Source organism: Manacus candei, unplaced genomic scaffold, assembly GCF_025592945.1.
Source record: "Manacus candei isolate 608988 ecotype Guabito, Panama unplaced genomic scaffold, ASM2559294v1 h1tg000041l, whole genome shotgun sequence".
In the NCBI taxonomy this organism is placed as follows: domain Eukaryota; kingdom Metazoa; phylum Chordata; class Aves; order Passeriformes; family Pipridae; genus Manacus; species Manacus candei.
The window spans coordinates 6,480,823-6,507,940 of NW_026138089.1; the positions used below are offsets into that span (position 1 = coordinate 6,480,823).

Here is a 27,118-nt window from a genome sequence, read left to right on the forward strand (position 1 = left end):
CACAGGACTCACCTACCCCTCAACCCGTGCAGTGCCCCAGGAACTACTGCCAGGAATGTGCAAGTCACTGACACGACCCCAGAACAGCCCCTTTGCGGGGCAGCTCACTTGAACAATACGCTTGAATTCGAATTTCACATCTTCAATTTTCACGCTTGGTTTTTCAAATAAATACAGTTTCAGTAGATTCAGTTTGAAGACATGAATATAATGTTAAAGAAAAACTCAGAGTCCAGTATATTAAGCATACTTATTTACTTAATCTATACAGAATCGAGTAGATAAAATTTCAGATTCACATTAGTGAAAAATCTCTACAAAATGTTTTTGAAAAGCAAAACAAAGACTGCCTGTTCATTTATCATTTTTCCTCATGAAAGCAGACATGGGTTGTAAAAATAAAGCAGTGTGTTTAGCACAAACTAGATTTCTGCATCACTTTTTTCACAGTTATTTCCATCTACAGTCCAAAGAGGTAGATTTTCTGCAACACCTGAGAATTGAACTGTAACGTAACCAGGTGTAATGAAAGGAAGGACAAAACATTAGAGATACAGCCCTAACTTACTTGTGTAGGTATACACATATTTGGGTCTTGAATCGCATACAATTTAGCTTTTTGCAGCTTAATCGTGGTGAAACTTGTCAATCAGGCCCCAGAGTTTTTGACAATTAGATACACTCATCTCAGGCTACATCAGTTTACATCCCAAGTGAAACAATTTGTAGTAGTGGGAGAAAGGCAGTAACACAAGTTTACTTAAAAACCCTACTGGAGCCCATTTGGCTGCAGCCTGGCAGTGCAATAGCCTGCAGTATGGCAGATCAGTGACAGTGCTAAGCTTATCCCTTACATCAATTTTTTTTTAAAAAGAACACTTTTTAAGCAATGAGACTCTACCGACTGGTTTCAGGAAGCAAAGTACAGCTTGCCATAAGTACAGTATACCATAAGTTGCTATGGTATGAGTATGTTGAGGGTAGGAAAGATGAAAGAGATCCCTGTTTTAAAAGATTTTTCCTTGGGGCGTTCTGCTTCATTTACATGTTTAGTCAGTAACAAATATATTTGTATTGCTGTTCTATACATCTGTCACTTCTCTAAATGAGCCCTTTAAAATATTCTTGCAGCAGGGACCAAAAATTCATTCTTGCCTCCATATAGAACAAGCATATAAAAAGAATTGTTCAGGATATAAATGTCCAAATAATAAATTGTAAAAATAGAAAACTGCACGTCCTACCTTGCCAACGGTATGATGCATCAAATACAAAGTTTTTCACCTTTCCTCAGGAAAATTACTTCATGCTTAGTGTTAAGCTGAAAGCCAGTTCTCAGAAAAACTATTTTTTCAAGCTTGATTCTATAAAGCACGTAATTTGGACAGCAAGTCTGAAACACTTCTTTCCAGTTATTTTTTATGCCATACGGTTAGCATGATCAACATTTCAAAGCTCTGAGTCTAACCTGACTGACTGCTCACTGCTACCTTCTTTTCATTCCTGCATTGTGCTTGGATCACAAACACCAAACCCACACAAATCTAGGAGAAAGACGGCCAGCTTCTCATTTGCTTCATTTCAAAAATGTCAGTTTTGCACAGTTCCTCTTAGTGGTATGAGCTAAAACACATTTATAACCTTACCTTCTCTCAAAGACAGCTACGTTATTTCAACTTACATTACTATAGGAAAAGAATCAGGAGCTCAGTGCAGCCTGAACATTCAAGTAATTTAGCCACTAAACTGTCAAGGTCATTGGGGTGGGAAGTTTGTTGAGATGTGCTTGATTCAGAAATTCCCTCCCAAGTAAGTGCAAAGAACTTTAAGTACCAGAAAAGGCTATACATGTTCGTATTTCTTAAAATGACAGCAACCAAAACTAGAAAGTAAATACGTGGGAACTAAAGTTAAGGGTAGCTTGTAGTTACATCACGCGTTGCCTTGCCAAAAAAATAAGTGTTGGTCCTAGTTTCTTTCAGAAGAAGTCATAGTGACAGTATCAAATTTTCTAGGAAAATACAATATGGTTTAAGGTTAACAAGGAAGCTCTGCTTGTGGTATGTTAGTGTAAGAATATGAAGTACCATCTTTACCAGATAACCTGACTGGGAAGGCACTCTGCCAACTGGTACAGCTTTGGGGTTGAATGTGCAGGAAGTTCCACACTGTACTTCAGGAAAAGTACATGAATTTTCATGTTCAACTATAACAAGAATACGTTTAACTAACACTTTTTGCGACATATTTGTCACAATCCAGCTCTATTAGAGAAAGCCTATTTGCCAGACTCCTGTCTTCCACACCTGCAGCAGTGAGTTTCTACTTTCCAGCCCTCCAGATAATCCAGATATTTGCTTAGACAGTAATGGATTTTCCTAGTCAGGAAAACCATGTGGTGGACACACTACAGCTAAGAGGGAAGGATGTGACCAACATCTGTGCAACAGGCTCCGCAACTGCAAAATCCCACTCAGTAACGTCGCTGTACATTTTCTCACACATTTATATTTAACATTTTCACAGGTAGGGCAAACAGTCCAAACTAACCTTTATGACACAACCCTGAGACGTCTGCAACAAGCTGTACACCCTGTTTCACCAGCTGCAAATTAATGGATTTCAAAGCTGTGTTTTTCATACCACAAAGGACATAAAACCCTTTACACATATCTTTTACTATATTCTGGACCTTTACTTTCTCATTCATATATATGAAAACATACTAGGGGGAAAAGTTGACATTTTTTACTGGCCATTAGACATCCTTATGTAGATAAATTTACTGGAAAAATTGGTAATCTTTAGTATACTGAGTGGCAAGTCAATGAACAAAACCAGAGTGCTGTTCTTTAAAACAAAAAAGTGACCTGCTGTCACTATTTTCCCCAAACGATGTTATATCTGTACACAGTCTTTCACGACAGTGATTTGTGTTGTGGGGAGGAAACGCACATGCATCCTTTTATGGAAAAATATTTTCTTTTAAAAAATGAGGCAGATGTGCAACACAGTTGTGGAAAATTTATAGTTTAAGCTATTTGAAGCTGCTATGCAGCTTCCTGTACCACATAAGTCCAGTAGTTCTAAGAAAATACAGATATGGTAGAAAAAGTAAGAAAATTTTCACCACAAAACCAAATAGTTACCACCAACAGAGAAAGTTATACACAAAATATATCTCTCAATACAGTGTTTACACTTCATTTTAGTCTACAGATTCAGTGCCAGGAACAGGACTTGTTGAGACAGTCTTTTCGGAGCTATTTGCCGCACGTGATTCCACATCAGGTTGGATTCCTGGTTCCGTGTCAATGGGAGTTCCCAGCTCCTCGTGGGAGTTGAGTGTGCAGGACTGCAACACCTGCACAGCTAGATCCACATCTGCTTCTCTAAGAGACACCTGCTCCTTGAGCACCTCCACCTTCTCATTCAGCTCGTTCCTTTCCGTCTGAAGGGCCCTGCATAGCTTCTCCAAACGCTCCAGTTTTATTTGAAAGCCTTTGTATTCTTTATCTCTTACTGTTTTCTGAAGGACAAAAGAAATAAAAGCTCTGTGATACAACTGGGTTTTTTTCCTAAATTAATGAAAAGAATCACCACTATTTAATCCCAAAGATTAAGTCTTAATTAATCCAGCTGAACTAGAGCAAATTTCCTCAGAATAACTTCACCTAACTACACTTCAGATGGTTTGTCTGAGCTGGAGTGGCAATGGACACCTTCAAAAACAAGCAATGAGGACGACATGACTATTTAATGCTATGTGAAAGCTAGGCATCAACCAGGACCCTGATATTTTCAAATTTATCCCACAAAGCCATCAATTACAACCCATATAATGGCAACTACAGGTGGGAGAAGGGCATAGAAGTAGGAAATCCACAATCCAGCAGCAGAATCCAGGTCAGAAGGTACCATACTCCTGGCTCTATTAACTAGCTCCTTATAAGAACAAAAAGATAAGCAGTGCTATAAGCAGAACCTACACGACCCAGCCTGGTTTGGCAATGTCACACCTCACACACCTGAACTAGGCCTTAGGCAGTGCAGGCACAACTGAACAGCATCACTCTCACCAACTACAAGTAATGGCACCTCATGACCTCAAAAGCAGCAGCAATGCCAGAAAGCAACTGATCCCTTACACGTGGGTTATTTCCTTCATGTCAGTCTTCTATGTCTAAAACAGATTTTTATTGCAGCACTGGTTGAACTTTACTCAGAATATTAAAATTCATTCAATTCATTCAGCTCCTGTGATTTCATACACATTATCCCAACAATGAAACAGTAACCAATGTGCCATTGGTTCAGATTTACATAGCAGCCTTCCATTTTCCATGCCCGAGGACAACAATACCTTGCACAACAAAAAAATATGAAGCTGACAATCCAAGAAGAGACTACTGTGTACTACTTCCCATTCTCTAAAACTGAAAAACTGTATGAAGTTCTCTGGGACTCAGACTCAAGCTGAGCCATACTGCTATTTAGAAGTTAATTACCTCTTCAGCCATTTGCAGAAGAGCCTTGTTGTTGTTTTCCCATTTTGTACGCCACACAATGGTTTCCTTTTCCAGTTTCTTAATCTTCTTTGTCATCTACAAAAGATAAAAAAAACATTTAATTTTGTGGGTTGTGTTGCAACGTAGGTGGTTTTATGTGAGTAATTTGTCTTCTAAGTGTTATTTTCCAAGTCCAGTTTGAACAAGTTATTTTGGAGAAGTGCTTCTGCATAAAATCAACCCCACAAATACATATTCTGCATTCAAAGAAAACAAAATTGAGTCTTAAAAGAAACAGACTAGCAACTTCTGAGTACAAATAATAAAAGGCTCCAGGAAAAGAAGTTTTAAAACATAAGCACAGCCAAAGAGAACGAGAAGTATTATTGGGTAAAACACTGAAATTAGGATTTAGATATCATGCAAGTATGTAAAAAAAATAGAAAAATTTACATTTTCTTCCATAATATGACAAATTCTTATGACCTGTTTTATAATCCAAATTAAATGTCAAAATACTCCAGATATTTTCAGAAGGCAAAAAAAATCTAAAATGCAACCCACTAATAGCATGCATCTCTATATTACTTTTTATAATATTTCTATAGTACTTCTCTATTTTTGTATTACTTTTCATAGATAATCCTATACATACCTTCTCCATTTCTTGCCTGAAAGTTGTAAAGAGCTCATTACTTTTTGCCATGGTGGTCTGGAATTCTTCAAACTTATCCATATAAAGAGAAAGCTGTTGGAAAAGAGGCAAGAACATTAATATGAACAGTGGTATACAAATACAAAAATATTAAGGAAGGCAAAATTAAACTGGAAATAGTAAAACATGAATTTCCTAATCTTTTTTTAACTATCCTATAATTTCCATTTAAGGAACATGCAGAACTTGTCTGAAAACATGCCATTCAAATTATATTATATGTGAAGTAGAGTTCTGTGTTTACAGAACAGCAATATATTCTGAAGTATGAAGAATATTATGTTTAATAAAATGTTGGAAGACATCACAGTTCATTGTTATCTCATTTTTACCTCTCCACTGGAAAAAAATGATCTGTGGACATACACATCTACAGGAAATTCAGCACATGGTTAGTGAAATTAAAATTTAGGAAATACCTACCTTTCCTCCTTAACCAGCCAAAGCTAATAACCAAGGCTGGGACAAAATAAACATGATTGATTCCAGAAATCAAAATACACATTCACAACCAATGTAATTTACCCACTGAGTAAAAATTATGGAAAGTGCATATCGACAAGAAATTAATGTAACAGTGAAAAACATTACACTTTAAAAAGTCAAGAGCATTAACATTCGACGACAGAAAACTTTTTGCCCTGCACCAAGAAAGAACTGCAAAATATGTTTAATAACATAGTTTTAAAAAAGTTTGATTCTTATTCAAACAACTTAGTGTGTGATTTGATGTTCTAAGAATACATGACCATTTAATAGAAACTTCTTATTCTTACTGAAGAGTAATCAGTTCTCTCAATTCTTACATTGGGGGATACGGGACAATACAATTCAGAGCACAGAAATATTGTATTTTGCTCTATTAGCAAAGGAAATTACACAAAAGGAATTAGCCCAGCTTGTCAGCAGTACATCCTGATTCTCTGCCATTATTGTCGCTGAACTTTCTAGCTCGTCTTATTCTACAAAAAATATCTGTCAGCCCCAGGAAACCACAAACTATACTCACTGAAAAAGCACAGCAAAAAAAGCAGTGAGATTTTAAATAAAGGGTAACCAACTAGGAAAAAACCATAAAAGACTAAGTGTGGAAAAAAAGGACCTATTTGGAAGCATCTGGATACTCGTACATTCAAGTCCGATGAAGATGTGTATGATTACACTGAACTACACACACATACACACACACTTTAAACATAACTCCTGGAAAGCCTAGAAAAGAATTAGATACAGTAAGCATGGAAAAAAAGGGCATGGAACAGTTTTCAAAGAGACTGCCATGGTTTAAGCCCAGTTGGCAACTAAGCACCATGCACCTGCTCACTCACCTCAACTCCCCACCCGGTGGAATAGGGAGGAGAATCAAAAGTAAAAATTGTAGGTTGAGGTAAGAACAGTTTAATAATTGAAACAAAGTAAAATATAATAAAAATTATAATAAAAAGGAAAAGACAAGTGATGCACAATACAGTTGCTCACCACCTGCTGCCCAGTGCCAGACCCCAAGCCCAAACCCCCATCAGCCCCTTTATGGGCAACTTCCCCAGTTTATATACTGGGTATGACATTCTATGGTCTGTGATATCCCTTTGGCCAATTTGAGTCACCTGTCCTGGCTATGCTCTCTCACAGTTATTTTGGAGATTTTTGTTACCTCCTCAGCAGCAGAGCATGAGACACAAGAGTCCTTGACTTAGGATAAACACAACTTAGCAATAGCCAAAACATCAGTGTGCTATCAGCCTTATTCTTACACTGAATCCAAAACACAGTACTGTACCAGCTACAGAGAAGAAATTAACTCTATCTCAGCTGAAACCAGGACAGAGACTTCATATAAAACCTCAACTAAAGCAGTAACAGACATGCAGTGAACGGAACAGCTACTGCTTCTCAGGTGCTCTGATGCTCCATGAAACTACCATTTCCCTGTGCCTTACGTGCTGAGTTCATGTGTGGTCAATGACTGCAGGTCAGACCCAGAACCAAAGCCCATCTCTCCTCTCTCACAGAGGATTTTGCTGTAACATTTATGTTACAGTAAACAAGTAATTTGAAGACTGCAGGGTTTTTTTGTGGGCGGAGATATTCAGGTTACTAAATCCGAATAACTACAGGGATAAATGTGACATTGCTTGTTCCCAATCCTCCATCCTTCCGGGATGAGATGGAAACAGTAAGAAACAGATTGTAAAACATGCCAGGGTAAAAATCCCCATCCAACTCTTTATAGTCACAAAGGCCTCTCTGGTCCTGAACAGCTACATAAAAAAAACAAAGATAAAAAGAGAGAACAACAGCTTCAGAGAAGCTAAACTTTCTTAAACCTTTCTTCTCAAGATTTCATATATTCTAGTCTTTGTAATATTAACACTATTAATTTAAAAGGACACTAACTCCAGAAATTCAGTGTTTAGCACCTTCCAGTAACAGTACTCTCCAGATGTATTAAACAGCAAGTTTACTGATCATCATTCATGCTTCACTACTGAAGAGCTACCTACTGGAAATTAAATATAAGACTTAATTTTAAAAAATACCAAGTACTTTTCACAAGCATCTGATGAATTTTAAGTTTTTTCAGATGTTGCATTATGTTCACTACAGTCTTGGTATTTTCTTTTCAGAACTGTTGCTGAAGATCTCTCCATTAAAAATGATACCTGTTGCTTCAGCTGAGCTTCCTGTTGTTTCATCTGTTCACATTTGTGTCTGGACTCTGTAGCTTCTTTTAGCAGCTAAAAAACAATGCAAAAAGCCACATAATGAAAAAAGTATTCCTAAAAATGGCTTAACTTGATCTATGATGAAAAATAAATAAACATTAACGTCACCTAAGGGCTATTCAACCATGTTTTCTCACATGGGCTTTTTTACTACTATACTGTACTTTCATATATACAATTTAAAGCATGTATTGCCATGCAGAGATTTTTATTGACTCGTGCTACCAATTAGAAAAATGTCTCAATATTTCTATTTCTGTAGCAAGTTTGAATCACTAAATTTATTAACAGTTCATTAACAAACTGTACGTAATTTATAACTGTTTTGTAACTTATTTTCAACTTTCATTTCTCTAGTCACTAATAGCACCCTTACAGACTAGTTCAAATCAATTTTGCTTCAACTTGTCACCATTTTGTAGGTTCATCTTTGAAGATATTTTCATCAGTTATGACTCAGAAATTACGTTAAAAAATAGAACAATCCGACACCGATCATTTTAAGACTGTACAGAAAAAGCAAGAGTGTTGCCTAGAAGTTACAGATATATTGTAAGAAAACTGCTTAGAAGACTGCAAGTAAATTGCTGATATCAACATACCAATAAAATATCATCCATAGTTTGGGGGGGGGGCAGACAATGCAGAAGAGCACATGCTTTATTCTGCATTTTTTATTTCTTATGGCATAAAAACAGAGGTTACAACTCTTGACTGCAAGAAAGTACCTTTGGTGTTTCAGCCCATTTCTCAGCCCAAGAAAAATCTAAATGACATTCAGCACATTTGCTGAGAAAATGCAAGCAGTAACATTACTTGCCTATTAGTATGGGCATTAATATTTTAAGCATCATACACAAAACTTAAATTTCAGTCTAATTGATGAACTCTATCCTAACTTTCAAAAGACAGTTCCCTCAATTTGTATTTAAATCATGTATTTGCTTTAAATCATGGAAAGTCTGGTTTGGTAGGTTTTATTTCTTTTAACATAGAATTAATTAACTTACAAACTCCCGTTCTCGCTGATGTTTTTCCTCTGCTTCCTTAATAAGTTGAGTAGTTTGCTGAAGTTTGGCATCCACAAGTTGCTGCTGCAGTTCCTTATGTTTGAACACTTGATCAATATGCTAAAGGAGAAAAGAAAACCACAGTAGTCAAATACAGAATCTGCTAGTCAATGACAGCAAGTGTAGTGTCTGGGGAGATGGACATTGTTTAGAAGTTTCACGCAAAAGAAAAAGCAGCAGAAGAGTGTTTTACATGCTTTTTTCCCCTCTATCTCCATGCATTATAATCACCCCTTTTTGCCCTTCACAGAAGCCAGGTGCCTGTTTTTACAAAATTGGTAACAATCACTTCACACCAGACATTACAAAAATCCTGTAGCAAGCAGTCTACATCCTTACTTCTAAAGTTGGTTGATATACCTCTAATCCTTACTGTACTTTGTTACTTCTAAAAGCTCTAGTCCTCATAATTAAAAAAAGCTCAAAATAAGCAAAGTTTGCAACAAGTTTATTTAACTGATGAAATTCTGCCAATCACTGAATATTTGTGGTCTTACTTCCATCTCTTAAGTAGCACAAGGCTGCTTCCTACCTTTTCTCTTCCCCATATACTCTCATGGTAGATACGAATATTCCATCATCGCAAAAGGTGGAGAACTAGTTTACAGAGAGCTTTCTAATTGATCCAGATTTAAAACAAAACAGAAAACTCAAACCAAACAAAAAAAACAACCCCTCAGAAACAGCTGAGAAATAATACTCCAAAACCTCCTGTGCCAACTAAGAACCAGCCAACTAATCTTAGCTGTAGGACTCCATGGAGTTCAGTTCTCTCTTGGACAAGGAGAATTGGCTGTTTTCCACCACTGTAGCTTAGGCAGCGAGCTCACAACCTGGTGCCAATTAAAGCCAGCTCGGTTAGCCCTATAGTAGAGACACTTCCATGATACCAGGCCAAATATATTCTTAAAGCATGATAGCTTATTTTGATTCTATGCCATCAAGAGCACATAAGGGAGCTTCCCAAGAAAACCGCAACCTTAATGAATCAAAAGAAATAAGACAGAGAATAACTCTTATATCCCCCCCATTATAATGTGTAGTCATAATTTTTAACAACTTCAACTATTAATATATATTTATGTTGGAAGCAACCTTTGGAAGTCATTTAGTTCACTCAAACCAGGGTCAGCTTCAAAGCCTGGTCAGGTTATGCACACCTTGCCCAGCTGAGTTCTGAATATCTCTAAAGACAGAGATTCCACAACCTCTGGACAACTTATTTCTATTTGCTCACTTTCACTGTGAAAGACTTCTTCCAACACATCTTCAATTTAGATATTCAGAACCAGGCAGGAAAGGCAGACAGTGGGCCAAACAGCTATTAATTTTTTCTCAGTAGTGAAGTAAAAAGAATAATATAAAAATTATATATACAAGGGCTGTAAAGAATGGGAGGTTTTGCTCCCCTTTCAATAATTATCTCATCCTTAAAGTCAAGGAACTAATAAAATCCCATTAGAAGTATAGTGTAAGCACCTCTTCTCGCAGTGCATACTGTTCAATGAGTTTCTTCAGTTTTTCCCCCAGTTCGATATTTTCCTGTCGGAGTTTGGCATTATGTATATCATGCTGTTCCAATTGAGCCTGAATTTCATTCAGTGTAATCTGGAAGTGTGCAGTTGCTTCTTTCCGTCTTTCTTCTTCTTCACGTGCTTGTTGCATGTTTTCTTCCTTTTATGAGAGAATATTAAAAGTGTTCAGGTCAAACTATGCACCTTTTTCATATTTTTGAGTCAGAAACAATAGTGATAATTCACTCCTGTACTGTTTCAAGTTCTAGACTGCTAGAACTAATACAAGCCACAATCATAATATGCTAAGCTGACTATCCATGTAAAGTGTGTGGAGTAAAGAAGCTAGAAATTCCAAAACTTTTAGATAATCTTGTCCTTACCACTACCAACATTACTGAGAGGTTGGTATTAAGATGCTACATAGGTACCTTTGCAAGTGTCAGAATTTCTCAGATGTAAAAAACAGCATTGATACTATAATGAAATTTCCTACAGCAATCACAGATAAGAATCTCTTGGTTCTTTTCCATTTCACTCCCATCCATTATATTCTGACAGAATTAAGCCTTTTTTGATACCCTGCCATTTCATGCTGCTATTATTTCACTTGTGCTATTTTTTCCAGCAGTCATCAGGACTAGTCCCAGAAAAAATACAAGATCAAATACTGCAAGTAATATGAACTGGTTTGAGGAGGAAAAAACCTCAGTGAGTCAACTATCCCCACATTCTTTACCTTAAAATCAGCTACACTTAAACCACATGCCACTCATCTCCTACAGGTACAGGTAATGGGCAAAGTGGCAAGTAAAAAGCAGCACTCCTGATTTTAAGCAGTGACCAGTAAGTAATATTTCCACCACCAGCAGCACTGTAATTTATGTAAACAAACTAACCTTCAAAGTTTTGTTATGACGCTGAAGCTCCCGACAGAGAGATTCCAGTTTGCTACGTGCCAAAATGGCCTTGCTATGCTCACTCTGCAAGTGGACCTTCTCCTTCACAACTTGTGCTTGCTTCTTCTGCAGTATCTTCATTTGCTTTTGAACATTCCGGCTCTCCTCCAACTAACATTAGAGAGTAAATTTGTTAAATAAACATAGGTGAAACTACCTTTATGCATCTAGATGAGCAGACTGAAGAAACTTTTAAACATTTTGGATTAAAACAAGGAAATTAAATTTTATTAAGACCCAAGCTGATCTTAAAGAGAAATTACCATAATCCTGCAGAGAATTCTAAATGTATAAGGACAAAAGATGAAAATATACTAATTCCAACTTAAAAAACATTTGGCTTTGGGGAACAGGCACCATGGACCTGTCATTGACTATGAGCTATCAGCCTGCATTCAGCTACAGGGGTAAGAGTAGCCCTGAGAAAGGAGGACGTGGTAAATACAATTAAAAGCCAACTGAAACTGGCTTTTCAACAAGTCACAACTTTTCCCACTCTTATCTGGAAGGTACACACAGCCGTTTATTCAGCAGGTCTTGTTTTTACTATCAAAAAGAAAAACCACATAACTGTGCAGAGCAGAGTTCCTTCTTATCAGCAGGAGCTCCTACCAAGAGAAGCAGTAATTGATACAAGTTTGTGAAATGCTATGGTATTTCAGAAAGGAACAGACAAAACTAGCTGCCCTGACAAATCAAGTCAAATACTAATAAAGCTACAAAGCCCAGACTTTGATGACTTAACAGATCTGCAGTCTCAACCATCTGAAGCAAAATTTTTGTTCTATTTCCTTTAGGCTGTTTAGATGGTAGATAACACAGTTAAACTCTGTATACATATTTCAAAATCTATTCTATGAATATCCAGTGAACAGAAGTTTCTTGCATTAATGTCCCATTGACAGGATTATCCATTATGCATAATTTTTGGGCTCCCTGAGAAACCATGTTCAGAGTCTCTTCTATTGCAAAGAAGGCAACCATGTTGTCTTACTCTGCTCCTCATTAGATAGTGCCTCAGCCTCAGGACACCACAGGAAAAGAGGGCTGGCAATGAGGAACATCACTATGATAGAAGAATAATAAAATGCTGGCTTTCTGAAAGAGCTCAAAATAATGCTGAAGCACAGAAGAACAAATAAATGACCTCCCTGACAACAGTAAATTAAATGTATATTTAATCTAGTTTAGGGAAGAAGAATGTTAAAGAAATATTTTCACATCCAAACATAAAAAGCTCTTTCCTTGGGTGGCCAGAAAACACCACTCCAAGTGGCTCTACTGTTTGCATACCTATGAAACTTCAGGCCTGTAAAAGCGTGCCAGTGTGAGACACATCACCATGGATGCAAACCTTCCTGCATCACAGACTGATCTCCTGATAGATTCCAAATTAGGAAAAAAAAAATGTTGAAGATCTTTTGCCAGGAGAGAGGCATTCCTACCTTTATTGTACAGTCCTTTTCATGAGACACCACTGAAAAACCTGACAGTGAGCTTTAAAGATGATGAATCTTTAAAAAAAGAAAAAAAGCATTGTAGGTGCACTGTCATACACAGTTCAAACCTCTGCTGGCATTAAAGCTGACACCTATGCCAGTGGTTTACCACCACAATCATGAAGAAAAAAATGCATCTTAAAAGGAACAGAGTCAGATCCAACCTAAACTTTCTAAGGGAAACAGGTGTACTTCTGAGACTCATTTGGCCAAAACAAAGCTACTCTTACACCCAGACAAGCTCCCACCCAGATTCCCAGCCACTCTGAGCATCTTGAGGAAAGTAAGTGGTTTTCCATGGTGGTGACTACCTATGGACTCTGAATGCTTACTGCACCTATCAACTGTGGATCATCTTCTGGGAGGACAAAAAACTTAACGCGATCACATCTCTTCTGATTGCCAAGCCACTTGAAGGAAATTACAATTAATTTGGTCTAGCTGTTCCCCAGTTGTTTTGAGATCCTTCCTTCAGCAGTAAAACTCAAAGTGAAGATAGTGCAGACTGTTTTCTTTCTGCAAAATTGAGGGATTCATGCAGGCCTAGCTCCTCATGCAGGCCATCATCATCACCAGTGCGAGTTGAAATGGGAGCTGTTTGCTCAAATACAAAAGGCATCACATGCACAAGCAATTGCCCACAAGAACCAACTCATTTATTGCATTTTTCTCTCACAATATGAAAGCTCATTTTTAAGTGGGCTCCCCCATCCTTGAGTTGCACTATAGAACTATTATTGTTTTTCATTTTAATGAAAGTGACTTCTTAGAGAAGCTGCTAGTTTTGAAGGAAATGAATATATGTGAACAAGAACACGTGAGAAAGAGCAAGAAAAACAAAGCCAAAATGTAACAGACCTCCAAGGAGGACTTGGGATTTCCTTAACAGAACTAATGTAAGTCAGTCCTTAAGCAATTAATATTGTCTCTATGAGTAAAAAGACTACCCACTAGATCACCTTCAAAGTTTTGGAGACATTATTAATCTCAAAGGAAAAAAATTTATTTCAGGAAAATTATGTCATGTTGTGCAGCCATTATGTCATTTTCAGAAACATTTGCATATGATACACTTGACATCTACAGAAAGATAATCTTATGCTTTTGTTAAGCTTTTCAATTATGTCTTTAGTTCATATTCATTTTATAACTACAAAGAGGGTGGGAAAGCATATACACACTGTATTTCCAGTCTTTCCATTCCTGTCTGTCCCTGTCTCAAGACAAACAAGTCCAGCGTTGTTGTCTCCAGGAACATTCTAGAAAGTGAAACTTATGAGCCTTTTCCCCTACCCCTCTGATTTTGTGATCAATTAATTTAGAGAATAAATTATCATTTCGCCTACTTGAGGTAGGAATGCACTTTATGAACTGCTTCTTTTTGGTTTGTTAGTGAAGAAATGTATATTTTTCTATCCGTTCCTTTGCATGATCAGGAAGCACAAAGCAAAATCTTTCCAACGTCCCCTATTCCCCAAAAATCACTGAGTTAAACATAACTGAATATTTTCCCCCCAAAATCTCTGTAAGACAATATGTACTCTTTGTCTTAAATAAAACATTATCCTATAAAACATTAGCACAAAAGCATTAATCAACAGACAAAACTAGGAAAATTATTACTTCCAAAAGAACTCTTAGCTTTTCTGTTAATCCTAATAGTATGCTTCAACACCAAGATATCAAAACCTATTTTTAATTTGGGTTTAGGCAGTCACATAGAAGTGAAATGACTACAGGAAAGTTTGGCTAAAGCAATATTCATAGTCAGTCTGAGTGTCCTATTTTTTTTCCCAACATTAAAAATATTCAAAATCATTAACTGTCCTGTATTACTTGTGCTTGCATTCCACAGTTAATATTAACACATGAATAACTCCTGCTATCTTTACAAATTACTTACCAAATCAGCATACTTCTTGCACAAAGCTGCCAGCTTTTCCTCTGGAGTAGAAAGTGTATTCAAGGCTTGCATTAATAATAACACTTCTTTTCCTATGAAATGGATGAAAGACAGTGATACTGAGGAAAAAAAACATACCAGAAAAGTAGCCTGTCTTCAGAAGTAAAATATAAATCCATGAGAAATTAGTGAGTTAAGTTGCTCTCTGGTTTGATAGCTGCATAATCCTAACTGTTAACAAATGGGAAATCATCAGAGCAAGAATAAAATTGTCTTGGCTTATGTACCATTCAACATCTTACATAGCAAAAAATTACTTTACTCTTAAAACCACAAAAATATTTCAGTTTTACGATAACATAGATAAAAAGAAAAAATTGAAAAAAATGAAATCTAAAAGGTTGAGTTTTGCTATTAAAGGATAATTACACAAATTTTTTTAATAAGCTTTTGGAATTTAATTATCAGCTGTGCTTTGGCAGCACTGAACACCGCAATCCCAGATTCAAACCAGAAAATTAAAAAAGTTGATTAGCAATTACCACGTTGTTATTATTATTAAAGTTCCTATAAAAATAGCATTGACAGCTGAAGGAGTCTTACATATGCATTAAGAACTATCTTCTCCTAAGCAGAAGTGCAGAGTTTCTCAAAGTATCGTGTTGAAGGTGACAAGTTTTTGGCTACAGAGTAAATTTGAGACAAAGCAAATGCGTTTAGCTATTTGACAAAAATATTAAAGCTATTTAAAAATCAAAATGCCGAAGAGAACATACCCAAAGTTTTCTCTTTGTGTTTTTCACTCTCTGGATCTTGTTGGCCATCAGGTGGATCAGTACGGGCTTCTTCTCTCCCAGGAGTCTCCTCACGAGACTCTTGGGAGCAGCATGTGGATCCCAGGTGCTTTCTGTTCTTTGTGATATACTCAGCCTCTTCCAATGTGCCTGTGTTTTCCAGGCCATAACAGTTGGACTGCGTGTGCTGCAGTGCTGTATCAGACAATTCACTGCATTTGCTCTTCACCAGCTGATCCTGGTTATTCATTCCCATCTCCTGAGATCCAGCTTCTTCCATGGTAGCACCAACCACCTTTAGAACAGAAAGGAGGAAGTGGAAGTAAATAGTCAAGCAAATGTGTTTAAAATGAAAACTTCCAGCCTTCTTTTGCATGAACAAATTAGAGTAAAATTTAAAAAACCCAAAACCACTTGCTAGGAAGTCTAAAGAAATATACATTAACGCACTGCTTCAATGACAGAGAGCAAGAGCTCAAATGACTTCAATCACAATGCCAAATATGACTGGCAGCTCTTAACGGGAGAATATTGGTTGTTATAACACAAAATGATAAGCAGGATCAGAAGCATATCTGTTTTTGAAATGGTAAAATTTTCATCTGTGAAATCATCCAAGAAGTGAATATTAACTGGTGTCATATTTGGAGTCCTATTACCTATGGTATTTAACAATTCATTAATTTTGCTCAGTTAAACACCACTTTCTCTAAAGACTTCCAAAAATGCAAAATCATTTAACCAAAAAGTTAAATGTCACCAGTTGTTTTAATGTTGCAGAGATATGTTCATATTTTAGAGCAGAATACCTGATGTTCTTGATACAACACTCTATAGCTTATCAAGCAGTTACAGACCCTCTCTCAATCTCCTGAACAGCATTCTCAGTTTCTAAAGATATTTAAGGATGATGAGAACTTCAAGGGTGTTTGGTTGGGTGTGGTTTTGTTTTGTTCATTTGGTTACACTGCAGAGGCTTGGAACTATATGGAGGTGGCTGGGTATTCTTTTCCTGCCCATTTGCAACCCTGCTATACAATGTGCACTGATAGCTAAAAGCACGATAATCAGAGCTGAACTCAACTTTACTGCCAAAATAAAGGGATCCTTCTCGTTTTTTTCAGTGAACCTAAAGTAAATTTCCTTAAAATCACAAGGAATTATAAAAACAGGGCTTGTTTATATGCAGTTATACTGTTTAAGCACAAATTAATTTCAGATTATCTTACATTTTCATATTTTAAAAAGAGCTAATTCTTAAAGCCAGGAGTTTACACTGGGTTTTATATTCTGCACAGGACTGTTTTTTTCTTCAAAAGGAATTTGCCAACATCAAAGGAATGCAGCCAACACTAATAACATATTGTGAGATATATTTTGACTTCCAATTTGTTCAGCATCCTTGAAAGAGTTATTTAAAATCATTAAACACATATATATCCTTTTTGCAATGTTCATGCATAACAGCTTTGTTGTTCTCTATTCTCAAAGCAAGTTTCTTGCTTTAGACCTTATCTTAAGGTAAGATCCATCCTTGAGAAGATGGAATTCACACAGTACCTTTCACACAGGACAATAAGCTTTTTAACTGCAAATAATCTGTATAGATGTTAAGGAGCAACTTCTGACTTACCAAGGAAGATTCACATTGCACAGCTCTTTACAAGTGTGGAAATCATGCACATGCTTTATGGACAAATATAAATGCACTGCAGTTTTACTGTCCAGTCGTGTCAGACAACACACTTGATAGATGCCTAAAAAGGTCATGCAGTAATTGAATTGGTGTGACAAATAACCAATTCCAATGTTTTACATCTCTAAAAAGTCAACTGTAAAATGGGTATTTTTTTCCTTGTCTTATACTGTGGGTGTTCCATGGGCATGCAAAAGGCTTACCCCTGCAAGTTTGGGGTCAGCTTAATAAACAAGATGTTTCACAAAAATGGACAAGAAATGTGAAAACAGCACAGCTTACTTAACCTTTCTGTACAAGCCAATGGTTGAAACGATGGCACAGATGTTCTCTAAAAACCATGATTCATACAGAAGCCGAATATAGTGTGCCACATTAAATTGACAAGACAGGAAAGACCTGAGTATTCTGAACACAACATGATACCAGAGCACCTGCATTCCCAACATAACAGCTGAAACTTGCAGTTTTTCCATTGCGTAGAACATGAACCGATGTGCCTAAGAAGTCTGGCAAAACACAGGGAAAGTCTGCTCTAGACTCAAAAGTTTCTGGTTTGGCACAGCATTTCCACACTTTTAGATATCCATAGACAGACTTAAGAGTTTCTTTTTGAAAGCAGAGCACAAAACTGCCAGCAGCTAACAGGAGCTGACAAGGCCGGACTGGCTGTGGTTACACACTGAACAGCAGCACTGCCCAAGCAGCTCTTGCTATCATTTCATTCCCCTTTTTCATACCCACCTCCTCTGTGCTAGCAACAACATTCATGCAACTTGTTTTAACATAATTTACAGCCAGATCAGTTCCTCACCCCAGCTCACTGCACAGCAATAGGCAATCCTGCCAACCAGAAGTGCGAGCAGGATGACTGGAAAGAAGCCAAAGCATGAGAGCCACTAAAAAATAAAAGTCAATCTAATCACAGTCAAAGCACAAGGAACTAAACATCAAATACCTTATCCTCACCACAAGTACATAGTAAACACTGGCTACTGAACACCGTTGAGAAGATGATGTTCATGAGAAGCATTGCTTCAAATTTAGACAACCGAAAAATTGTCACTGCTTTTCATCTGAGAAAATTCTGTCGTTTCTGGGGAAAAAAAGAACAAATACTGGCAGGGGCATACATGTGACCAGTAAGTCATGATATGCCCATCTCTCTTCTAGCAAACCATCATAATAACCTAAACATCAATTCAGAGCTGGCAATTCACATGCATATTCTACAGCATCTGGAAGTTTGACGAAGTGAACACCACCACCTCATTAATTCAGCAGAGCTTTTTGTTGAAGTCAAATTAGGTGTCAGTTCAATTTTTTACTGACAATAATTATTTCTAAACTCTTGAATATTCTCTATCCTTTGTCAAAAACCCACTAGGATTTTTAGAATTTCAGACTCATTCTCTGAAGTCTTAACAGAGAAGTTAGAAATAACCTATCAGAATACTAAATTGAAGAAAAATGTTTGTGTACAAGTGTCCTTCAAGTCTCCAATATATTTGAAAATTGTAAAGATGGTGAAAATATACAGAACTGGTCAACTTTCTTTCAGTTTTCCAGTGAACATGGAACTAATCCAAGCTTACTGACCAGCACGTATGCTACCCGCAAAACCAAAGCTCAGTGTAGCAGCAGACAGGCTTTGTAAAAATATCCAGTTTTCTTATCTTAAATACAATTACAAGTTACTGACCACAGGCTAGAATACTGTATTTAAAGAAGTGGTTCTACCAGCAGCTAGAACAATCTGATAACATAAAAAAAAAAAAAAATAAAGGCAAAACCAAACCACAGCCCCCCCACCCACAAACCCCCTCTTCAGTTAAACTCTTATCTATCGAGTTGTAGTCCATAAGTTCTAGCAAATCTGACAGTAGTGGCATGGCATATTAAAATTCTAATTTATTTAACCTATATCAGAAAGGGTTTGTTTTTCTTTTATAAAACAGAAGTTCTGCTATTGCCTGACAGGGGCCACAAACACTAATTGCTAGATGATTTCCTTATTATGACTAACAAAGGATTTTCTACATTAGCTGTCACTTTAGATATTAAAAACACTAACCAAAAGTCTAAACAGCCTTCATATACTCAATGCTATTATTAAAACACTAAAACTACAGGTAGTGTCAGATTTGGTCTGTATCAAGCTTCAAATTGCAGCAATAATAAACATCGTACCAAGAACTTTTAAGTACTAAGCCACGGTATCATAAGGTATCATATCATATCATTGAAAGTGCTCCCTCCTTACTGAGGCAATGTTTTGAAAAACCCCAACTCTTACCTCTTATCTTTTCAAATGTGTGCTCATCAGTGAACTTCTCAGTTTAACATTCCAGCTAGAACAGAGCACTTCCCACAGTACATTGTATAATAGCGCTGATTCAGTACTGACTGAATAAAAACAAAACTACCCCAGCAAAGTCCTTCTACTGAAATCACTGCTACCTTTTCTAGCTGCTACCATGCTCTCTCAGCTTCCAGCCAGCTTGAGCCTCAGGTAGCTCGTAATTCTGACAGAACAGAATCAGATTATTATATGCCTAGAAAGATTTTCAGAGAGGCAAAACGGGTATGTTGCACAGGAAAAGTGCAACTTCATAAGATCAAAAATTATTTATCAAAATTTTACCATTAAAAAATAAGATATTTCCTACCTACCTGGCTGTGAAACCAGCTATTACAAGATGCTGACGTTTCTGAAAAGCATATCATCTTCAAGCCATTTAAGGCAGAGTTATAGGACAATCAACTTCAGGATGACTGTTAGAAAATTACTGGTAACAATGCTCCTGCTCACCCTGGAGTTTTCATTCAGTCTTCTGCTCTGTTATTGCAACTTATACCTTGATCAAAAAAGGTGCACATCAGGAAAACTCTACTTACTTCATACCTAACTGATCAGAGTACAAGACAGATATCCTATTTATGAAACTGGCTATGACCACAAGAGCCTAAGCCAGCTTTCATTCAAACAGTACTGCTTCAGCAACATGCGCTGCATATATGGATAGAACAGACACCTGGGTGGAACGTGTCCTACCACCATGCCAAAAATGCATCAAACCATAATTTTTTTTGTTCTACTACCCACACAAGTCTGTAACACAATGCTACCTAAAATATACTGTGCTTATTGTCAGTTCTATGTGTACCTGTATTCCATACTCCTGCATATATACACATACTCAATCTTTCCCTAAACCACAATCTTTCCCTAAAAACACTTCTCTGTACCTTTTATTGAAAGAAACCATAATTAGTAGCTACACCAACATCTTTTTTCTCCTGTATGTTAGCCAATTATCCTAAAAAATATAAGTACTAGCATTAATCTATCAAAACATCTCCTACATACCCATAGTAGCAGTTGGCCTGTGCTGTGAAAAGATTCTTACAATCTTAGCCTTTGTAATTGCTAATACTTTCAAGAAATATCCTGAAAGCTTTGGAAGAAACAAGTGTACATAAACCAGATTTTCACAACTGTAAGACAATCTAATGACACAAGTAAATACATAATCATTTGCTCAGCATGAGGCTCCAAAATAGACAATTTGGACAACACTGTTCAGCTGACTACATTTTCAAACTTACTGCACATGCAACTGGACATAAAAGTTTTACATCCCTTATCCTGACCAATTACATTAAAAAAAAATATTGTGGCAAAAAAGTATGTTGCATCTCTCATAAATGTTTATGATTCATACCAAATTTTAGGCTGCGGGCATCCCAACAATTTACTCTTCCCTCCTAACAGAGAAAAGTTTACTTTGAAAACACGTATGTAATAGACTTTTCTTCAGTGCAGATACTCAAGAAGACTTTATTTAACATAACTGTATCAACTGTGTCGAAAAATCAGTCATTCTTGGTAGCAATTTTATTTACAACTTCTGCAGGAAAACTGCCATTTTAGGATGCCACGGAATTTAAGTTTGAAGTTTGTAGCAGGTACACCTTCATCCACTGGTTCAGACACAATTATTCAGAAACATGTGACCACAAGACTAGCTTATTAAGTTATTTCTCCTTGCAATACTTCTCTATACTGTGCTCACTGACCTGAATGATCATGCAGTCTAATTATACCTTTCTGAAAACCTAATGGCCTCTGAGGTGGCTTCCCCACTGAACACAGATCTCAGTTGTGAGATCTGAAAGTCATCTCAAGCAAACATTTCACCCTGTTCTGTCATTACATTAAAAACTATGTTCTATGCACTCATTTATCTACTTTCAAAACACTGGATGAGGCACTTGCAGTATTGCTCATCTCCAGTTTCAAAGCACTGCAAGGTTAGAAGTCCCAACACAGCAGGAGGACAATTAAGAAATGCCTGCTTTCAAAATTTGTATTTTACCTTTATAAAAGTCAATACGGACTCAATGCTAACAGAATTCCACTATTAATACTGTACAATTCAAGATATGCTCTTTGATATTGGTTCAGACACCTACATTCTCATATAACCCCTGCTTATGGTCCTTACTTTTTCCTGTTACCTTTACCACACTTCTTTTTCTTGCTCTTTCAGTGGCCTCATGACACAGATGGCATGCCTACTTTTAAGGAAAGCTTTTTTATTTACCTCAAACGAAACCACAGAAGGGAGGGGAAAAAAAAAAAGATGATCTCTTCCCTCATTTAGCTTAAGACATTAGAACACTGTGGTGGCACATCTCTCACCCCCTCACCCTGGCCCCAGGCCACAGCATGATCTCAGAAATGCGTCCTTGAGGAATTGCACCTGGGTTGAGTTCCTCTGGAGTTTATCAGAAACACTGTCTGCTCCCAGGAACTAGGGATGTCTAACAAGCTTCTGGTTTTTAACAAACAGCCTTGGAAACTTAGTTTTCTTACCTGAATAACAACTCAAGTGGAACAATATTTTTGTTACCAAACTTTCAAAGAAAGTTACCAACCCAAAACTGTGGCTAGGATGAAAAATTGTTATGACTAAAGCCCAGTCTCTTGAGACCTTATAAACAGTGGTCCTAGGTGAGATCCCTTGAGCTCTCCTGGACCACAGTGGGCTGTGGCCAGCATCTCCCTCTGAGGGGGCACCTCTCAGAGTCAGCAAAACCCCCAAGTTTGCTATCCTTGGAGGACCGCTGCCGAATGCTGATGGAGCCTGGGCCGATACCACTCCTCGAGGATCAACTCTCTGCCCCCTTAGAAGATGGAAAGGCATTTGACGTGAGTACTTCCCTGGATTTGAGGGGAATTTTTCCCAGGTATATACCTGGCACATACTCTTCAGGTCTGTGCACGTGGAAGGGTGAATATGCTATAGTATCTATACTGGGAATGTGTGAATCTCTGAGATTCTGAAGTACTTTAGTAAGTAAGTGAGGCCTGCAAGTGAGTTACTGTTGTGCTATAGTAAATGCTACAGAATCTTTTGTTAAATTGTATAACTTAAACTATTGATTAAGCTGTTAAAACCTTTGGCCTAAACTGTTGGTCAAGTCCGGGGCTAAGTTTGGCAGGAGGGTCTGCTCTGAGCCTTGTGGCTCAACAGGAGGGTCTCCCTTACTCCTTTTTATCCTTACTCTTTCCAATCCTTCTCATTTCTCCCCCCTTCCCAAGCCTTTCAAGTAGACAATTTTTGGTTCATTTTAGTTTAGATTGATTGATTTTAGTGCAATTTTAATCTGTGTGCTTTAACCATGTAGTAAGTGGTAGAGGGAACATTACCAACGAACTCTGTCGTCCTTTCACTTTTATATGAAAATTGCTTTTGCTGGTGATTCTTTGAGTGACCTAAAAAATTCGTGACAAACATTTCCTGTAATTCTAGCAAAAAATTCACTGCAGGAACCCAAAATTTACTCGGAAACTTTTAGTGCATTTACACGCAGGGCAAAGGGCTATGAATTTCACCAACCCTTTTTTTAATATAAGCATCTAAGACAGGTGCTAATTAAGAAAACATTTAATATAGCATGAATCACTTCCGCCAATGAGGTTTCGCTTCCTCCTTACTATAAACCCAGTATTTTTCTAGTCATCCACAGTATGATTCTGGAAAAAGCAGGGTAGACAAGTTCTGAATTCCCAATGCAAACAGGTCACAAGGAACCTAAAAATAAAGAAGCTCCTGTGTATCAAGGCAGGGGGAGGGAAATCTGCAAGAGAGTGCTGAACAATTTTTAATTCAGAGAAAAAAGTTCAAAGTAAAATTTGCTTTACATTGCCCGCCACATTTCACCACATTTAAAAATGAAATTCCGTTTGACTATGAATATTCGAAACAATATGGAATGCAGGTTTGTTTGGGGTTTTGTTTTCTCTTTTAAACATCATCATCATCTAATTTCATAACAGACAATAAAGTTACTTACAAGTCACTTCTTAGTAAAGATCTTCAGAAAACACATAGCAAAAGATGGTGCTTTCATTGAGGGAAAACTAGCTCCGAAGTCTCCTAGACCTCTCTCTAGCAGCCAAAGTAAACAACCACCAGCACCACGAAGTTACTATTTCTGGGATGCTATTATCCTTTGCACCACAGAAAAAAGTTACTGCAAAAAGCCATTTGAATTTGTGTAAGGACACAGGATGAGATACTTAAGCAGCACATGAGATTACCAAGGCAGTTCTGTCACGGAAAACATCCAGTGGGTGATATTACATACAGCCACTGAATTGCAGCGTATTTTAAGTTTTTGCCGCTCCGCGACCAAGTAGCTGTATTTCATGCTTTTCCTACGCGGACGCGCAACTAGAAATTACTGTAAAATCACTGGGGACATCGCTACTTTCAGTGTGGTTTCGGCAGAGGACGGAAAAAGATAAAAAATGCCTTTTTTTACCTATTCCGAAGGGTAAGAAAACGCTCCCGCCGCCCCCGCGGGTAGAACCACCCTCCGGTCCCACCAGGTGGGGACACGGGGGGGTCTCCGGCGGGACCCCCAGGGAGGCGGCGAGAGCTCCCCCCGGGCCGCGCAGCCCCCGCGCCCGCCACGTGCTGCCGCCCCCAGCGGCCCGCGCTCGGCAGGGACCGCCCCGCGCCCCCCGGGCGGCACGGAGGGGCCGCCCCCGGCCCCGCGGGGTAAGCGCAGCTCCCCCGGGGGCCACCGCCAGCACCTCCCCGACACACGCCCGACCTCGGGGACAGCCCAGGACTGAGGCTGCCGGGAGCGGCGGGGACACTGCCCGCCCCTGCCCCGTGCGCCCGGGCCGGGCGGCCGCGTGGGGACGGGGCAGGCGGGGAGCGCGGCGCTGCAAGCCGGCGGGGAAGGGGAGGCGGAGCGCCCTCCCGCCGGGCCCCGACCGCGCAGCCGCCTCACCTCGGGGCTGCCGCTCGGGGCCGCCGCCGCCTCGTCCCCGCCGCCGCCGCTCGGGCTCCGGGTCCGCCGGGTCGCTCCCGCCGCGCCGCCGCCCCCGCGCGTCGCCATGATGTGACGGCAGCATCCAAACAAGTGCCGAGCGCGGGGCACCGGAACTGCTCCCCGCGGAACCGCCCCCCTCCCGGTTCCGGCCAATCGCCGCGCAGCTCTGCGCACCACGTGGGGGTCCGCGCCCCACCCCGCCGCGAGGAGTGCCGGGAGTTGTAGTTCCTCTGCGGAGGGCCGGGGGCGCGGCATGGCCGCAGGGGAGCGGCGTCAGTGGGGGCTGGTCCCCGCCCTGTGTCCCGCCTCCCCTGTCGCTATTCCTATCTTGGGCACGGCTTTGAAGTCGGGGCCAGCCCAGCGGCGTGACCGTGACGGCGCAGGGCGCGGGGCGGTGCCCGCGGGACGGCCTGAGGTGGCGGCGGGGTCAGCAGAGTCACAGAGTGGCGCGCGTTGGAAGGCTCCGCAGCGGGTCCTCTGGTCCAACCTGCTCGGGCAGGGTCATCCCAGAGCACACGGCACGGGATCGCGGCCAGACGGTCCTTGGGTATCTCCAATGAGGCTCCTGGAGATCCTCAGTGATACTCAGCAGAGTTGCTGCTCCTGCAGGAGAAGCAGGGCGTGTGTGCGGGCGGAGCGAGGTGCGCAAGGAAGTTCTGCCAGGAATCGCTTTGCAGGGGTAGCCGAGGCCAGAGCTGCACGGAGCGTATCTCCTGGAGGTGCCCGTGGGTGTGGCCCATCGCCCCCGGAGCCCGCCCCGCCACGGGGCTCCTCTCTAGGCTTAAGGATCGCGCCTGTGGAAGCAAGGACTCGACACACGGAGGGGAGGATGGAGCTGCCAAGGGTCACCTGCACTCCTGCGAACCACCGGCCGTGCCATGTGCTCACGTGGGCCTCGGTTGTCGGGGACCGCTCTGGAGTAACTTAAAACTGGTGCAAGCAAGCATCCTAGAAATACATATGTTCCTGCCTTTCAGGGAAATAATTCCACTTCCCATGTCGTATGTGGCGGGAACTTTAGAGTTGCTGAAAAAAAATATCACACTAATCCTCCCTGAGCACTTGTTACTTCGGAAAATAGGTCAAGTGTCAGTGTTGAATAAAGTAGCTTTGGTGAGGCAGTACCTGCTTAAATTATTTTGTCCTTACATCCTAAATCCATACTTACCAAAACAATTCAACTGTTAGTTTCAAGATGAAAAATAATTTTACATTTTTGGGTATCACCCTGATCTTTAGATGGGGATTTTGTTCCACAAAATAACACTTGTTCTTTTACAAACATGCATAATACTGGTATGATTCTTTGAAAAAGAAAGAAGGATCCCTCCTCTTCCCCAGCAGAATTTTGGTGTTTTGGGATTTTCCCCATGCATCCTTTTCATTAGAGAGTAGCAAGAGATCCATTCAAATATGCTGTGTTTGATCCCGGGTTGGCTCACGCAATCCTTAAATAGGGCTTTAACATTACTTTTAATTTCTCCCAAGCATTACTTGAAAGTATATATATATGTAGCAAAATATAAATTGTACTCTCCCCCTTTCAGGCACTTTTTGGCATAGAAGGAAGATTAATTAAAAATCTGAGCTATTTTGAGAGAGAATGGAATAAAGACACAAAGAGCTGTTGCTGGCTGTAAGCCTTTACTGTAATAAAATTCATTGTGAGGCCTATTTTGGTGAGTCTGGGTGCCAGGAGGTTAGCGTACAGTATGCAGCAGAAGCAAACACGAGGCCATTCTGTCAAGGGGGAGTTTTCTTCAAAAACTATCAGATGTGAGAGAATATATTTCCAGTAGTAATTCTTTTCACACATGAACTGTCTGGTTTCTGATACAGTGACACAGATCAATTATAATTGTTTTGTGAAGAAAGAGACTCTTCCTGGTAAGTCAGTTTTCTAGAAGGTTCAGGTTTTTTTGAGGATAGCTGATGAAGGTGTAGTGAGAGAGGTACCATCAGCTTCACAACTCAGACACAGATCTCTGGTGCACTGGTTGCCTGCTGTGCTGTTGTCCTCTCAAGAACACACATGTGAAATTGAATGAAAAAAAATTACTTTTAGTATTTTCAATTGCATTATGGTGCTATCCCTATGTCTCTTTTTGTGTTTCTGTGAACTGCTTTCCCTCAAAAATGCACTTACCAAGGAAGTGCATGTCAACAGTACTGGAAATTTGTATTCCACTCCTGCAAGTAAGTACATGTATTGAGAGGAGGTTGAGAACATATTTTCAGTTGTGCCCTGTTAATGACCTTGCTGGAGATTGCTTGTGCAATCCTACACACTAGGAGCTGCCAAGTAGGTGTTCCACCCAACTGGCCATTGCCAAGAAGGCGGAGTGGTCTCATGTTTTGACAGGCAAGAAGCTGAAATTTTA

General features: G+C 39.3%; 1 protein-coding gene across 3 annotated transcripts; it reads right to left on the reverse strand.

The window, feature by feature from the left end:
• Positions 1-238: 238 nt before the first annotated feature.
• On the reverse strand, positions 239-25,151 carry TXLNG (taxilin gamma). 3 transcript variants are annotated; one of them, XM_051795034.1, is made up of 11 exons: positions 24,696-25,151; positions 23,101-23,166; positions 15,671-15,983; positions 14,895-14,986; positions 11,433-11,603; positions 10,499-10,693; positions 8,960-9,079; positions 7,887-7,961; positions 5,164-5,256; positions 4,509-4,604; positions 239-3,529 (listed from the first exon to the last, which is right to left on the reverse strand). In XM_051795034.1, the coding sequence occupies exons 1-11, from the start codon at positions 24,990-24,992 to the stop codon at positions 3,209-3,211; spliced, it is 1,839 nt and encodes a 612-aa protein (XP_051650994.1). In that variant the 5' UTR covers positions 24,993-25,151; the 3' UTR covers positions 239-3,208. The 3 variants fall into 3 exon arrangements, with proteins under 3 accessions (XP_051650994.1, XP_051650995.1, XP_051650996.1); XM_051795035.1 differs by lacking the exon at positions 23,101-23,166 and having other exon boundaries at positions 24,696-25,149; XM_051795036.1 differs by lacking the exons at positions 23,101-23,166; positions 24,696-25,151 and adding an exon at positions 24,219-24,240.
• Positions 25,152-27,118: the final 1,967 nt, after the last annotated feature.